This window comes from Diaporthe batatas, assembly GCF_019321695.1.
Source record: "Diaporthe batatas strain CRI 302-4 chromosome Unknown Contig00011, whole genome shotgun sequence".
In the NCBI taxonomy this organism is placed as follows: domain Eukaryota; kingdom Fungi; phylum Ascomycota; class Sordariomycetes; order Diaporthales; family Diaporthaceae; genus Diaporthe; species Diaporthe batatas.
Genome location: NW_025408558.1, coordinates 2,856,148 through 2,870,458, shown reverse-complemented (window position 1 = coordinate 2,870,458; position 14,311 = coordinate 2,856,148). Strand labels below are relative to the sequence as shown.

At 56.5% G+C, this 14,311-nt stretch overlaps 5 protein-coding genes across 5 annotated transcripts; 2 read left to right on the top strand and 3 right to left on the bottom strand.

Moving 5' to 3' along the window:
• Positions 1 to 97: 97 nt before the first annotated feature.
• Positions 98 to 1,055, bottom strand: KVR01_009172 (uncharacterized protein; the record flags this gene model as incomplete). Its single annotated transcript, XM_044794124.1, has 2 exons — positions 98 to 593; positions 981 to 1,055. 2 exons carry the CDS (start codon positions 1,053 to 1,055, stop codon positions 249 to 251), a joined length of 420 nt encoding a protein of 139 aa, XP_044641674.1. The 3' UTR covers positions 98 to 248.
• A 1,752-nt stretch (positions 1,056 to 2,807) lies between these two features.
• Positions 2,808 to 5,276, bottom strand: KVR01_008981 (uncharacterized protein). The gene is made up of 3 exons (XM_044781780.1): positions 4,306 to 5,276; positions 3,764 to 4,227; positions 2,808 to 3,704 (listed from the first exon to the last, which is right to left on the bottom strand). Exons 1-3 carry the CDS (start codon positions 4,780 to 4,782, stop codon positions 3,023 to 3,025), a joined length of 1,623 nt encoding a protein of 540 aa, XP_044641483.1. The 5' UTR covers positions 4,783 to 5,276; the 3' UTR covers positions 2,808 to 3,022.
• Positions 5,277 to 5,851: 575 nt separating this feature from the next.
• Positions 5,852 to 6,548, top strand: KVR01_009397 (adrenodoxin; the record flags this gene model as incomplete). Its single annotated transcript, XM_044787251.1, has 2 exons — positions 5,852 to 6,224; positions 6,313 to 6,548. The coding sequence occupies 2 exons, from the start codon at positions 5,852 to 5,854 to the stop codon at positions 6,546 to 6,548; spliced, it is 609 nt and encodes a 202-aa protein (XP_044641899.1).
• Positions 6,549 to 6,992: 444 nt separating this feature from the next.
• KVR01_008924 (uncharacterized protein) lies at positions 6,993 to 8,108 on the bottom strand (the record flags this gene model as incomplete). The annotated part of the gene is made up of 1 exon (XM_044785929.1): positions 6,993 to 8,108. One exon carries the CDS (start codon positions 8,106 to 8,108, stop codon positions 6,993 to 6,995), a length of 1,116 nt encoding a protein of 371 aa, XP_044641426.1.
• Positions 8,109 to 10,979: 2,871 nt separating this feature from the next.
• On the top strand, positions 10,980 to 12,381 carry KVR01_009244 (uncharacterized protein). The gene is made up of 2 exons (XM_044794418.1): positions 10,980 to 11,444; positions 11,535 to 12,381. The coding sequence occupies exons 1-2, from the start codon at positions 11,144 to 11,146 to the stop codon at positions 11,885 to 11,887; spliced, it is 654 nt and encodes a 217-aa protein (XP_044641746.1). The 5' UTR covers positions 10,980 to 11,143; the 3' UTR covers positions 11,888 to 12,381.
• The last annotated feature ends 1,930 nt before the right edge of the window (positions 12,382 to 14,311 follow it).

The window sequence follows — 14,311 nt, the reverse complement described above, 5'->3', positions numbered from 1 at the left end:
CGTCGGGACCCCAACAATGAAATACCTAGGCACAGCAGGCGTCTTCACCGACCTTGAAGTTAGCCCGACGGCATTCGTAATACCTACGACCACAGTCGGCGTATCTGGACCAAGGAATCACAGATGGGCATTCCCCTGAGTCCCGTCCCTGACACTAATGCACCCCCTCCTCAACATCGATCAAGGCCACAACTCCGGGCACAGTGACCATGCTTCAACCCGGCACCGTGCCAAAACCGGTCCCTTAACTACCCCAGGATGGCCGTACTCGTGGCCGTCGCAACAGAGCTGGACTGTGCGACCGAGCTTGGCGCCCCCGCGTACTGCGTCGGCCCAGGGACGAGATAGTTCTGCGTGGTGGGGCCGTAGAGGTCATACAGGATGCCCGGGTCGGTGGCCTTGTACAGCGCGGTGCCCAGGACGCCGCTGGGCTGCGCGGAGCCCGTGCCCGTGACGGCGAGGTTGAGGCACTGCGGGTAGCTCTGGGCGCCGTTGGGGTTCCCCGCCGAGTGGAGGGCGATGATCTCGTGGCGCAGGACGTAGTTGCCGCTGGCGAGGTCGGCGGGGATCCTCACGAGCCAGGTCGAGTTGTGCTGGATGAGGACGTCGGCGGCCCAGGTGCCGATGCCGGACCCGCTGATGAAGCCCACGCCGTCGACCTTGAAGAACTTGAGCGTCGTCTTGTCCACCGTCGCGCACGAGGCGCCGCAGCTGGCGAGGTAGTCGATGACGGGCCCGTGGTGGCTGTCGGGCCAGTTGGGCGTCCACTGGATCGAGATGGAGTCCCCCGCCTTGACGGGTATGTGGGCGGCGGCGTTGGTGGAGTTCTTGTGGCAGATGATGTCTGGCGTCTGGAACGCGTCCGGGGCGATGAAGCCATTGTCGAGGTTGGAGGATGCCCATGCCGCCACGATGGGAGGATTGGGGATGTAGGGAAAGCTGCCCGCGTCGTATCCCTGCCAGTAAACGCCGTTGATGACTACATTGCTGACATGTCCGTGAGCCACGACGGTGGCAGCTCCCGCAATGAGGCTGATGATGTGCTTGGAGGACATGGCTATCTTCTAATAATTCGTCGGATATCTGTCTCCAACGTGTAATACATATGTGTGGTTCATGAGATACGAGGTGTTCGTGCTCTCGTATATGTACTCATGGACCCCGTTGGCAGAATGAAGTACGCCTGTCACGTCCCAAGTGTCCAACAAGATGCAGTCCGTATCCGAGAAACAGCATTCCGTCAATAGAAGCTGAGCTACGGACGCTGTCCAAAGTATCGTCGGACATAATTCCCCATCCTGGAAGGGGGCCATCAACGTTGACCTCCGCGATACTTTTCTTCTCGACTTGGAGCCCCCACCGTCACCCCTATTCCAGCTTACCTGAGGCCCAAACACAACCTTCCTCGGAAGCCATCCATATTCACAAGCCGGATGCGCCCATGGGGTGCATACATACGCTCCAGGATATGCCGCAGTCCACCAATAAACGACCCCATCCAGCTGTTCACCCACCACCGAGTCGCTCCATCCTCCAACATCCAAGGCTGGAGCAGGCACTGGTGCGAGCGGTGTGCCCCCGATGACCTGTGATCAGATCATTTGTCTGCATGCTCTCGAAAAGAAACAGGCATCGTCAGCCTTATGGGGCATCCGCAATAGGCAATCTCGGCGCCCTTCTCCCGCGGCACATCGTGCTCCGCCAAGACCCGGGGCATAGGTATGCCACAGCGTAGCATTGACTTGCAACTGATGTATGCGACTAGGTAATAGTCAAGGTAGACCGCAGTAAGACATTTCCACATGCGCACCCAGTCAGCCAGTACCCACCGGGGGCAGGCAAGTGACAGCTCAAGCCCCGGATTCCGACGAAGCCCCCGACGAAGCCCATGCGGCCCAGATGTCACCCCTCCAAAAGTAACATAACTTGGCCAAGAAATCCTGCTCCAGTCACAACTGACTGCATATGACCAGGACGGCCACACCCAGGATCCTGGAAAACGCACCGCACACAGCTACAATTACGTAGGGTCAGATTGAGGTACTGTCCACCTAGGTTGTAGTCAGCCAGAGAGTCCTTTTACCAACCAATCCACATGCCCAGGCAGAGCCTCCCTACACCCTTGTTAGCATCCATGGAATGCGTTCTTTTTGGTTCAACGCTGGATCTTTGAGCGTTTACCACCATGTGAAGGGGACCGTACGCCTCCGGGAGGCATACGGATTAAGAACGAAGGCACTTACTCAACATACATCCATGATCTAAGTGGGAACGAGACAACTTCAGCAACTATTTAGCAGAAGCCGAGAGCACCCTTCATCGTGCCATACATCAAGCCAAGGAAGGAGGCTCCTCGCCGACGTTTTGATACCAGAAAATAGCGGAAAATCAAGCTCACTCAGAGAGTTCTCTAGGACACCGTCTTCTATAGGACGACTTCTCATAGAACAATACCCTTCTAGCCACCATCGGAACACCACACTGTGAGATTTAACCTCACATAGAATACCCTACGATAGGACATCTACGCTGCCCCCGTGCCTCTAGACATACTTACACACCCACGCTTCGGAACGACCCCACGGGACGCGACAGGACTCCAAGTTCATCGTCGGGTAACAATCAGCCTGGCTCCAATAGGGAGGAGCGCTTAGATCTTTTGAAAGCAGTGCGTCTACGCTGCTGGATCATCATTTCCTGTATGAGACTACAACACCGACTAATTTGCACGAGTTCATGGCAATATATATCAAGCTGAAGAGGATATCATTCGATGGTCATGAGTAGAGTGCACCCGCCCCGCCCAGCCCAGTTCAAGTTCACCCGAAACTCCCGCTGCCTTGATGAATAGAAGAAGATCGCGCCGTTTTCCGTTGTGGTGAGGGTCTGTCTGTCTATCTGCCTCTTCCAAATCCCAACGCCCTTTCGGGACAGGGAGAAGCCCCAAGGCGGGCAGTCGTATTGGACATGTCTTTCAGAGAAGAACCACAACCACCGCTGGCGACATCATCATCCCCCCTGATCAAAACTCCCCGTCGCCGCCGCCGCCGGCGACCGAGGCCATCCAGAGCCCGACCAGACCCCAGGTGTTGACCTTCCACCCCCGCCACAGGCCGTCCAGCCCTTGGCCACGACGATAGACGGCCTCGGTGACCGATTTCTTGCCCTTCTTAGAGGCAGCCTTCCCCTTGGCGGTTGCTGGCGATGGTGTTGCGTGGACGGCGCGGGATCCTTCCTCGTTCACGATGGTGTACATGGTGCCGACTACACCGTTGTATCTGCCGGGGTACACGATAGTTTCGAGAGATGTCGTGGTGGCAGCCGCAGTAGTCCTAGCCCCGCCCGTATGTCTTGCGGGTTTCGATGCGGCCGGGCCGGAGTCTCCGTTGGCTGCTTGATTGTAGCTGGGCTGGCTGAGGACGGCGACCTGACCGCGCCGCAGGACAGTCTCCAGGGGCAATTTGATGATGAGGGCGGCGGCGGAGGAGCAAAACTTGGCGAGCGAGAAGGTGGCGGGTGACAACTCGCTGTCGATGAGGAACTTTGTGCGCAAGACCAGGGGCGTGGAGAGGGCGAGGACGGGATGCACCAGGGAGTGCAGCACAGTGGGCATGACGAGGCCCGAGGGACACAGGTAGGAGGGGAGGGAGCGCAATAGGGCGATTGTTCGTCGTGGACCACGTGTTGTGGACGTGATTATCAGCCTGAACGGGGTCAGTGAGCACGGCGCACAAGGTCGGATAGCAGGTATAAGGGGACTGACCTCGTGCGAACAAGATCAAGCGGAGAGAGGACAAGGCTTGTAATAACGGCGGCGGCGGCGGCCACACCAAGGGATGCCCACGGGTAAGGTGATGCAATGTCGACGAGCCTGTCCAGATCGGTCTTTAAGCCCAGGTCTGGCACGTCGAAAAGAGCACTCAGCAGACTGCGGGACCAGTTCTCGAGCAGCGACTGCAGGACGGTGTACACGAATGTGGCGTTGGTCCCCTTCCAGGTGCCCCAGGCGCCTTCTCTCTGCCATAGTTGCGACAAGACCTCGCTTATGGAATCAGACCGGCTGATGTTGAGGATGTGAGGTGGTAGGTCTGGCTTTTTGGTCGGCTGGGGGGAGTCTGGCGGTGGTGTGGTGGATCTCCTCCTCCTCGTGCGCGCTGGAGAAGGCGTATTCGGGGCAGTGGATGTGAAGTAGGCAGGCTCGTCGCCTTCGGAGTCGGAATCAGGGAGCTATGTAGTGGTGTCAGTGGTCTGAACGGGTGATAAATGCGTAGTTCGGGGCAAGACAATAAGGCGAGGCGGGCTTACGTCTTCGTTCCATGGGCTCTTGAAGGCGGCCTTGGTGGAGACCTGGGCGGGTGGTGCCAGAGGCGAAGAGTGTGCGAGGCCGCCGAGGTCATCCTGGGCGCGGACCTGCAGCAGCAGCTTTGCGGCCTCGAAGGGCTGGGCCAGGAAGACGGAGGAGTACTTCCAGATGAGCTCGTCGACGAGATCCTTGACGGAGCGGACGACGGAGGGCGAGGGGTCTGAGATGTAGTCCTTGTAGTCGAGGTCGGAGAAGATGTCGCGTGCCTTTGACGCGTACTGGCCGGGAGGGCTGGCATGTGACGAGAGCGAGGTCGAGGGCGACGATGTGGGCGGCGAGGGGCCGTTGCGGGAGAAGGCGGTTGGGCCGGGGATGTTTGATGTCTGGGGGGCCTGATCGCCAATGGTAGGAGGGATGTAGTAAGGTCGGAGGGGGTTGACTCCTGGCCGGCTGCTGGAGCCGTTGCCGTTGCCGGACATTTTCTGGAGGGCGATTCGGGCGATTTGCAGCCGGATGGACGAGGTCGAGGACGAGGTCGGGTGCGCACGTGTGTGGTGTCAGAGAAAAGAAATGGGGGGTTTTATTTCGGCTGGACGCTGTGGATCATGGTCGCATGGAATCGTGGTTGAATCGGTGGTCGTCAATGGGCCTGCAGGCGTCGTCGAGGTCAAGTGTGGAAGTGGCGGCGGTGGTGTTGATGTTTGATGGTGGGTTTTGGTGGTGTTGGGTGATGCGACGCGATGCGATGGGGCTCTCGGCGGGGAAACAAGCGAAGAGCTTTCAGATTGGGGGGTGTGCCGCCCACTTTTGGAAGGATGTGAGCTCGTTTGGGTGCTGATGATGGATAAGAGACCCGGGTTGGTAATAAACAAAACTTGGAACCTTGGGAGCTATGGCTTGGGGGGTCGCGTCATGCATGGAGGTGCATAAACTCTCATCATGCTGTGCTAGACTAGCAACTAGATGCTTGCTGTTCACCGTTCCTTCCTATTATCTGCCCGTCTTATTGATGAGCGACTCGCTCTCACCTTCCCATGTACGGAGTACATAAACACGGTGATTACATAACAAGACTCTGTTATCGTTATCGATAACGACTACATCAGATCCCTGTCTCGAATTTTGCTGACGATCCCGAGCTCTTGCATTGGCGTTGCACAGGACGGGCGGGACTGGAGGGGATTGATCTGAGAGACAGAGACTGGCAGACTAGATGCACGTCAGGACTGGAACCCGGCCCAACACATCTGCGCAATATTCGACTCACTCACCCTCACACACACGCACCCTCCAAGCGAGTCGAGCTGCAGCCAACCTGCATTAACATCCAGAGCAGCAAGCAGCCTTCACATCTTCAACCCTCGGCGCATTGGCTGGTCGCGTTGGCGAGGCAGAACCGAACCACCACCTCGACCTCGCCGCCCATATCTATAGACGCCACCTTCCTCTGCCGCCTCTCCGTTTCTATCTTCCTCCTTCGCCCCTCCAATCTGTGAACCTCCATCTCTCGCTCTCTACAGCAGCAGCAGCCCCCCCTCAACCTCAGCTATGGCAACTTTACGAACATATGCGCGGGCTCTGATGCGCCTGCGGCCCTCCTCGACGCCAACAACGCCCTCCCCACAGCTGGCCCGCCAGTTCGGGACCACGAGAACCGCCCCCGCAACAGCAGCTGCCCCCAGAACCCTCGCCGCCCCGTCGACCTCCCGCCGGGCCATCCGGCGGCCCGCCCCTTCGATACCAGCTTCGCGATCCTTCTCCGCCACCCCTTCCACGCGGCACGGCCACGTCGACCCCCCCAAGCCCGGCGAGGAGCTCTGGGTCACCTTCATCGACAAGGACGGCCTAGAGCACAAGCTGGCCGTGTCGAAGGGCGACAACCTGCTCGACATAGCCCAGGCCCATGACCTCGAGATGGAAGGTGCGCATTCTTATTCTTGTCAAGATGTTTTCCCGACCTTGCCTTGCCTTGCCTGGTCTTTTTGCTGACACTTCCGCTCCTTCTCCAGGCGCATGCGGCGGGTCCTGCGCTTGCTCCACATGCCATGTCATAGTCCAGAACGAGGACCTCTACGACAAGATGCCAGAGCCCGACGATGACGAGAACGACATGCTGGATCTTGCCTTCGGCCTGACCGAGACCAGCCGCCTGGGCTGTCAGGTCGTCATGGCCCCAGAGCTGGACGGCCTGGTGGTCAAACTGCCCTCCATGACCAGGAACCTACAGGCTAGCGATTTCAAGTAGGCAGGGAGATGGGAAGATATGCCATGAAGAAACAAGACGGACTGGTCACTGCGAGAGATCCCGTCGAGAGGGTTGGGATGAGTCCCAGACACGCCTGGGCATCTGTCGTAGGACATTGAATGGCCAGGCGCAGGTTGGCCGTAATCATCTAATGAGCCCCCATTCCGGGATGGGGGCCAACATTGTATATGTATCTATGTACACACACGTATTGCCACGACGCCGATGTGCTCTGTGCGCCGGCAGGGGAGCGGCAATGCTGCGTGGGCAAATGGCGCCCACCATGCCTCGAATTGGAGAACCCTACTCTCGAGACACTTGATATGAATTGGTTGGTCTGCGTGCAATCATCAACAGCCTGATTTGTTGGTCGAGACGGCTGGCTTGGCTTCAGACCCGATTCATTCCCAATCCCAACCCCCACGACACGACACGACAGGCACATCAAGCCTCCTCCATGGGCCCCTTCTTGAGCCCGCCGCCCCCGGACGCAATCAGGTCCAGGAACCCCTTCTTGCTCATCTCGGTGACCTTGTCCTTCTTGTTGTCCATGCCGATGACCCCCTGCTTTCGCGCCGCCCGCTCCGCCTCGGCAGCCTTGACCTGCGCCGTGCGGAACGCATTAAACAGCTGCACCACGCCCTTCTGCGCCGTCTTGCGCAGCCGTCTCTCCGTGGCCAGTATGTCGGCCGTCGTCTCCCCGCCCGCCTCGCCCACCGCCACCACCTCGCCCGTGACGGGGTTGACGTTGGAGAAGGTCGCGTTGGTCGCCACCAGCACGTCCCGCACGCGGCCCTTCTCCATCGCCCGCTGCTTCTGCTCCCGCAGCCGCCGCCGCGCCTTGCGCTCCAGCTCCTCGTCCTGCACCTGCCGCACCCGCTCGCGCGCGTCCGCGCTGCGCGCCAGCACCGGGTCCGCCCGGTTCTTGCCCGAGATCTTGGTCCCCAGGATCTTGGAGATGGACGTCGCGAAGGCCTCGGGGTCGTTGCGCTTCGATTTGGACGATGATGTGCGCTGCTTGAGGCGTGCGGGGTCCTCCCCGTGTGCGCCGCCGTCGCCCGAGCCGGCCTCGTCGTCGTCGTCGTCGTCATCGTCGGAGCTGACCTCGTCGTCTAGGTCCGAGTACTCGTCGTTCTCGCCCTCGCCCTCCTCGCCACTCTGGTCTCCCTGGTCCTCGTCCCAGCCCGATTTTGATTTTGATTTCCCACCCGGTGCGTCCCTGGCGAGCTTGTTCGCGGGCACGTCCCTTGCTATCGGCTGCGGCCGCGCGGGTTTTGTCCTCGCCGCCGCTTTAGGCCTCTCGTCCTCCGAGCTCGACATGGAGCCGACCGAGTCGGCGTCTGACCCCGAGTCCCCGCCGTCGTCTACCTGGGCGTTGTGGATATCATCGTCGTCCGAGTCCAGCAGGTTGACCGCCTGGAATTCCTCCGCATCGTCGGAGTCGTCGCGGCGGCTGGGGACCTGTTGCTGCTGCTTCTTCTTTTGTTTCTTGAGAGGGGGTGCCGCTTTCGATCGTGACACATCGTCTCGCGATCGTTTCTTGTGTGTTGTGCCGGCCATGATGTGGGCTATGGTGGGCTGTCCGAGGGGAGTTGCTGTGGTGTTGGTTGGCTTGGGGCGATGAAAGTTGCTGGTGAACTAAAGGCGGGAGGGTACAAGCTGGTGAGTTGGGGTTATTCTGCCGCGGAAATTTTTGGCGGTGTCAGGGGGCCAGACCAGCAGACCAGTGATGCACCCAGGGCAGCGGCCAGGGCCCCTAATCGATTGGTGTTATCTTCTTATCGATGTGCCTGTGTACCTCCAAAGCCCCACACCGCACCTGCATTTTATACTACAGTACCTAAGGACGGAGCCATGTACCTGTGTTTATACCTTGCACCCCTCCCTTTCCCATAGCCGGCTGTAACCTATACATAAGCGATAATACTTCATGACTCTGCTTCTATGCCAAGATTGAGCGGGATTGGATGCCTTATGTTACGTATCTGATCTCAATTTGAACGGCATCGAGCCCACACACCTTCAATGCTTAACCGAGTCTTGTCGCAGGCTGGCCCAAGCACTTGAGGTTTGCTGAGAGCATTTGCAGTGTTTAGGTTTGTGAGCACCACCTCAACTGCTCATGCCAGTGTAGCCCAAAGCTTGTTTTGGAATCGAGAAACTCCAAGTATCCATGCCCATTTTTGGTTTTGACAGGTCACTCTCCATACGGGGGAGCAACCTAGGACAACCACTGTGTATTACCATGCTCCCTGGGCAGCCATCCTTTGAAGCTCAACTCCACCACCCACGCAGCCGACTACATCATGATGGCCACCAGTTGACCAATCTAGCACAGTCAATATGCATCTCTTCTGATCGGCACCTCCTGTATTCCGACTTCGACATTCAACCATCTCAGCAGCTAGGCATGGACATGCTAGGTACGGACGGAGGCTCCGCTCGCAAAGCTGGGCTGGTGTCCTGGGCCTCCTCCGGGTCAAAGCACCGGGAGGCCTGCATACCAAGCACGTTGCAGGGTGTCGTCCCATTCTCAGACCCATCAACTGCCACTGGAACATGACACCCGGGGAAAATTCGTAGGTTTTCGAAGGGACATCCATTCCTTTCAAGGTTGCAACCGTAGAAGTTTGTCTCGTTGGCGTATTGTATGGTTCCACCTTCGCCAATGGTGAATCTCCCATCTCCTGCAGAGTGGGTGACGTTGGGCAGACAACTCAGGTATGCTGTGTGTTGTGTCGTGTATCAGCCTGGAGTGTTAAAATGCTCGGCCACTTTTCATCACCGGGATGTACTACTAACGTCTGAATTCGCACAGGAACCCATTCTTGGTCATGAGGCTTCCTCCTTCAGAGATATAATAACTGCCCTCCTCCAACTTGGTGCTGCAATCCCCAGGCACCTGTGTCCCATTCGGCGGAGAATAGAGTGTGCCTGAAGTCGTGGTAATCGAGAATGGGCCACACAACTTGAAAATCACATCGCTGGGTGTGTCGGAAATGGCCACCCTCGCAAGCAGTGCAACAACAACGATGGAGAGGAGAGCTGTCGTGGACATGGTAATGGAATTATCGTGAAGAGGATTAGACAGTAGTATCTTGGGAAACTGCAGTCCACTCTCGAGCATTCATTGTATGGAGGAACGAGTGCCCAGATTTTATAGTCCAGCTCGCTCGTCTGTAGCTGCTGCGCAAGTAGGGCTCATGATGACCGATCGGGTGCTAGTAACTGCAGTATTGTCTGAACATTGCGTCCGTAATGTCACCTGGGGAATACTATGAGCAGGCTTGTACTCTCATAATTTGTGCTTGGCAAACAACACTCTGGTGTGACCCTTCAATTGTGAGTGTACAAGAACGGGGTACAGTATTGCATCCATAATTGGTCCAACATTGAGCACTGTCCCGAGGTCAGTGACGGTCACTAGAGTGAAACCAGACTCTATGACCCTTCATTCCAGGTGTTCTAACTATCCTACCGGTCTTGATGCCTTCATATTGCACGATTCCGGCTAATACAGATTGAGCAATGGAATCCAGCGGACGAGACACTCATTGCTTCCATGACTTTCCATAGTTTCAGAGCTACAGATCACTCAACCTGGCGGGAAAGGAGAGTCGGGAGACAAACAACACCCGAGACATCTCGCACATGGACCCACATCTTGATGCACCAAGTTTGATTTTACAAGGCAAAGTCCTTTTGTACGACTCGGGCCCTGGCGAAAGGTAGAATATACCAATTCCCTTCATCCTCTCAACAGTTGAATGGGTCTCAGACCCTGCTACGCCCGTTCTCATCTGTAACGTAAGAGAAGTCACGAAGGAGGATGGATCTCCTGAGGATGCATGGGCATCAAGAGGTGGAAAAGGAGCGTGAACACAATGCCAATTCTTAAATGGCGACAAGTGAGGTGACAAGTGATCTCATATGTTGCTGCCTGCGGCCCGCCCACTTTTCCTTTGGCTCTCGGAAGCACAGCCGAAAAATGGATCCATACCAGGGCTAGCGCTGTAACGTGGGAAGAAGGAGGAAAATGAAGGCCAAGAGTACCAAGTAGGTACTTTAGCAGGCTGCAGTTGAGCGACTTGGAGACCTTACGTCGTGGTTCCGTCTCTGAGTGCATCCACTGCTGTCTTGTTTATCTGGTTACAGGTCCAAGAGAAGAGCTGGCTATTAAGCATGTATCCGAAGTGCTGTCCTTGACCGTTTCAAGGGAGTGGAGCCGGCAAAGGCCGTGCCAACGCAGTCAACTCGAAGAAGCCCGAGCTAGCACTTGAGCCAAGCAGCAGGAACACGGGCTCCAAGGCAGCTACGCGGCTACAGTCTCGTATCCCTGGCAGTGGCCGGATCCTTCACGGATCCTTGGCGGCGAAATGCGATCAAAATATCTCCTACTGGAGAAAGGATCAGGGGTTCGTAGCACGGTATATTATGTATCGACGTAACTTGCTGGACGGGAATTCCCAGCACCTTGGTTCAGCTTACGGGCCTACACTATCCTGCTGTCTCCAGCTCACGCGTCTTTGCACCCACAGAAGCCAATCACTCACTCGCAGCCAGCCAGCCACGGGCATTCTTACCCTATCTCTACAATGAAGACTCACGTCAGCTTTCTGCTAGCTCTCAGCCAACTCGCGGCAGCCGGCCACACCCTCAGCGCTAGGGTCGATTCCGAGTTCGACTGCTACGCCCTCGACGCCGGCCAGGGCGATGAGCACACGCTGGATTTCAACACCCCCCTCGCGTGTAATGAAGACTGCAGGGCGGTGAATCGCACCATCTTCGCGGTCCGGAAGTCAAACTGCCTGTGCCTTGACAGCATGCCGTCTGACGACAAGAAAGTGGATGCGTCCAAGTGCGACGAGCCGTGCCCCGGTTATATGCTCAATGCCTGTGAGTTGCTCTGATCCCGACTCGACGCTGGCCTACTACATGGGCAACTTCAATGATCATGAGCTGATACAGGATGATTTTACTTGTTAGGCGGCGGAGGCATTGAATACTACACTGGCGGAGGCCTTGGATACTACACCGTAGGCGCGTATGGAGAAGCAAACTACACCGGCTCCCTCGCCAATCCGAACGACACCTCATCTGCTGATGCAGATTCCTCTACGAGTCAGACGGTTCTTCCTAGCGCTTCAGGTGTGCCTTCTAGCAGCACGAGCTCTGGATCAAGCTCTGTCGCGACCCCGTCGGGCTCGGCTTCAGGTAGCTCTGCTTCACCATCCTCAACTGTCGAGAGCACCAATGCGGCGGCACCCATCTTCGACGCCAGTCTCACCGTTGTCTCGTCACTTGTCGGCGCTGTGGCTCTGCTCGGTACTTTGATCTAGAGAGGCGTGCACTGCGGTCTGCTTTCCAACAGCACGGCTCGCGGGGGAGTTTCGACTTTCGTTGGATGTTCAAGATCAGGTTCCTAGGATATCTCAGCTATGACCGCATAGATACATAGGTACCCGTGGTGGTGCCCTTTGTAAAATGTCCATGGGTCGCTGGTTGATACTGTGTAAGCATATGAATGATAGGAGCAATTGTTCCAGGAAATAATCAGTCGGGGGCCATTCATCCATCACATCAGCAGCCGGGGTCTGCAGCCATATGAGTGACCGATCTGAAGTCAGACGAAATTTGTAGTCTGTCTCCCGAGGCCGATACATGTAAGAGCTAGTACGGGCATTCTCTGGAGGGCAGATGCAAAGGATAGAACCATTATCTCATCAATCTGTATACTTCTCGCAGTTGATGATGTCTAAGTTGTACCTTCTACGGATGAGTAATTAGCCTTAATTGGTGGGCTTTCCACCGCTTGGTCTCACATTTTCAAAGGTGTAAGAACTCCCTGTCGGTGTGAGAAGTGCATATTACGACCCCTGCGCTTCCCTCTTTTGTCTCTACGTCGTATTATGATCAACACGTTTCGCTCCCACCCGGCTACGTATGTTTTGACTAACCCAGGTCAGTCTCGGCTCTCCTGCCGCCCCCATAGATATTCAGCGCCATCTTGGACACGGCAGGAAATCGCGTATCTGCGGTTTCACAACGGAGTCAAGTGTTGTCCTACAGCCCCCAAAGAGGCATGGGTCGATGGGCTCATGCATTAGGTCTCACACCGGGATAGCCTCACACGATAATTGTTAAGCCACCCCATTGCCCAGGTGGTCGATTTTCCGGCGGCGTGACAGGTTTACCTCGACTTGTAAAGTGCGCCTCCCTAGCAAAGCTCAGACTTCGTTGTTGAGCGTTGCATCGGAGCGCTTCATGGCGCTGTGTGAGCGTACAGACGTAACTTCTGCGCAAGCAAAGCGGAATATTCAGAGTAATGTGCCTCAGATAAAGCAGGCGCCGGCGAGCTTGCCGTCCAAACAGCAGGTCGTGTGACTTTCTCAGCTGGACTTGGGCGATCTACGTGGACCAAGGTGCACCCTTGGGCGAGAATTATGAAAACGACCAGCCTGAGCAGAAGGCCCCGAACAGAACAGACAGTGATTGTTGTATGGGGCACCATGATCTACGATCCCGGTCAATATGGCCTTCTCTGCAGAGACGTATACAGCTCAGCTTCAAGGTGGCATTCCACCGCTTATAGTAATAGAATCCGGAGAAATATCATGGTGCGCTCGATAGTCTGGGCCTCTGTAATCTCGTGAGGCTCGGCCGTGACCTTTTCATCGGAGTCACAGCAATGCTACCCCAGGGTAGCAGCAGGTCACCGAAGGCCAATCGGCATCACCTGAGACACACTTCATATCGTTCAATGCAACTCGGCCATGCGCAGGCCTCGCGGGAAAGCTTGCGCGCGATGACGAGTAGCCTCACTTTACTATCCTTGGTAAGATCTCCCGATGAAAACTTCCCCAGGCAGACTAGAATGAAGCCTCCAGACCAGTAAGCATCACTGCGAGTGTGGCACACATATTCTACTTCCACGCATGCCACCGGGCAGATGATTCAGCCTTCGGGTGGTGTTCCCTGGCAGGAAAGCAGTGCTGCTCGCGGATCTCAGCAAATGCTGGGATACTTTCCACTAACAGGTCTGCCTAAGCAGAGCCGAATACCTATATTAAGCTATACAGCAAGCATATTGGTCCATGTGATTGAGTAATAAAGGGCACTAAAACGTGGCCGGCGCGGCCTTAGACAGCAATTCGACCATCCATCAGCCCTGAAATGCTTGGCATCTGAGGCGCCGCCCCCAGCCGCACAACAACCTTCGCCTCACCGGATTGCTCGGGCTCACCTCAGACGACTGGCGCCAAGCCTTCAGCTCCACAATAGATCCTTATTGTGCCGGGCACCAAGCCTCTGTCTGAGCTTCTCTCAGCTCGCCATCACGATGCAGGGCCGCCGAGGAAGCGCTCGATTGGCGCCTCTCCGACGTGTCTAGCGCTCTTCGGGACATCAGAAGCGTGACTGCTTGGTCGTCGTCGACGAATAACAAGAGGGCTCTGGACAAAGGATCCTAGAAATCGAGTAGCTTAGCGGAAGGAGGCTTATACCCACTCCCTCTGATTATTCCATGGCCTCATTCCAAGGTTGTCAGGCCGAGGATGATTCCGTGGTGCACACCAAGTCAGTTGTTGCCTCCCTGACTGGGGTCATCACGAGCTGTGGGAGGGTGCTCCGTGACCACCTTGGTGAGATCAGCCACAGCGGGCCTTCTGTGAGCGAGGCAGAGAGGAAGAGGGAGTCGGGTGGCAGGAAAATCCACATTACATAGGTAGTTTGTTGCTGCTCTACCATTTAAATGAGATGTGTCC

Coding starts and splice junctions, on each gene's coding strand:
- KVR01_008981 (XM_044781780.1), bottom strand. CDS start 4,782: ATGTCCGGCAACGGCAACGGCTCCAGCAGCCGGCCAGGAGTCAACCCC. Junction 4,228..4,305: donor AGAGCCCATGGAACGAAGAC/GTAAGCCCGCCT, acceptor ACCACTACATAG/CTCCCTGATTCCGACTCCGA. Junction 3,705..3,763: donor CTTGATCTTGTTCGCACGAG/GTCAGTCCCCTT, acceptor GACCCCGTTCAG/GCTGATAATCACGTCCACAA.
- KVR01_009244 (XM_044794418.1), top strand. CDS start 11,144: ATGAAGACTCACGTCAGCTTTCTGCTAGCTCTCAGCCAACTCGCGGCA. Junction 11,445..11,534: donor CGGTTATATGCTCAATGCCT/GTGAGTTGCTCT, acceptor TTTACTTGTTAG/GCGGCGGAGGCATTGAATAC.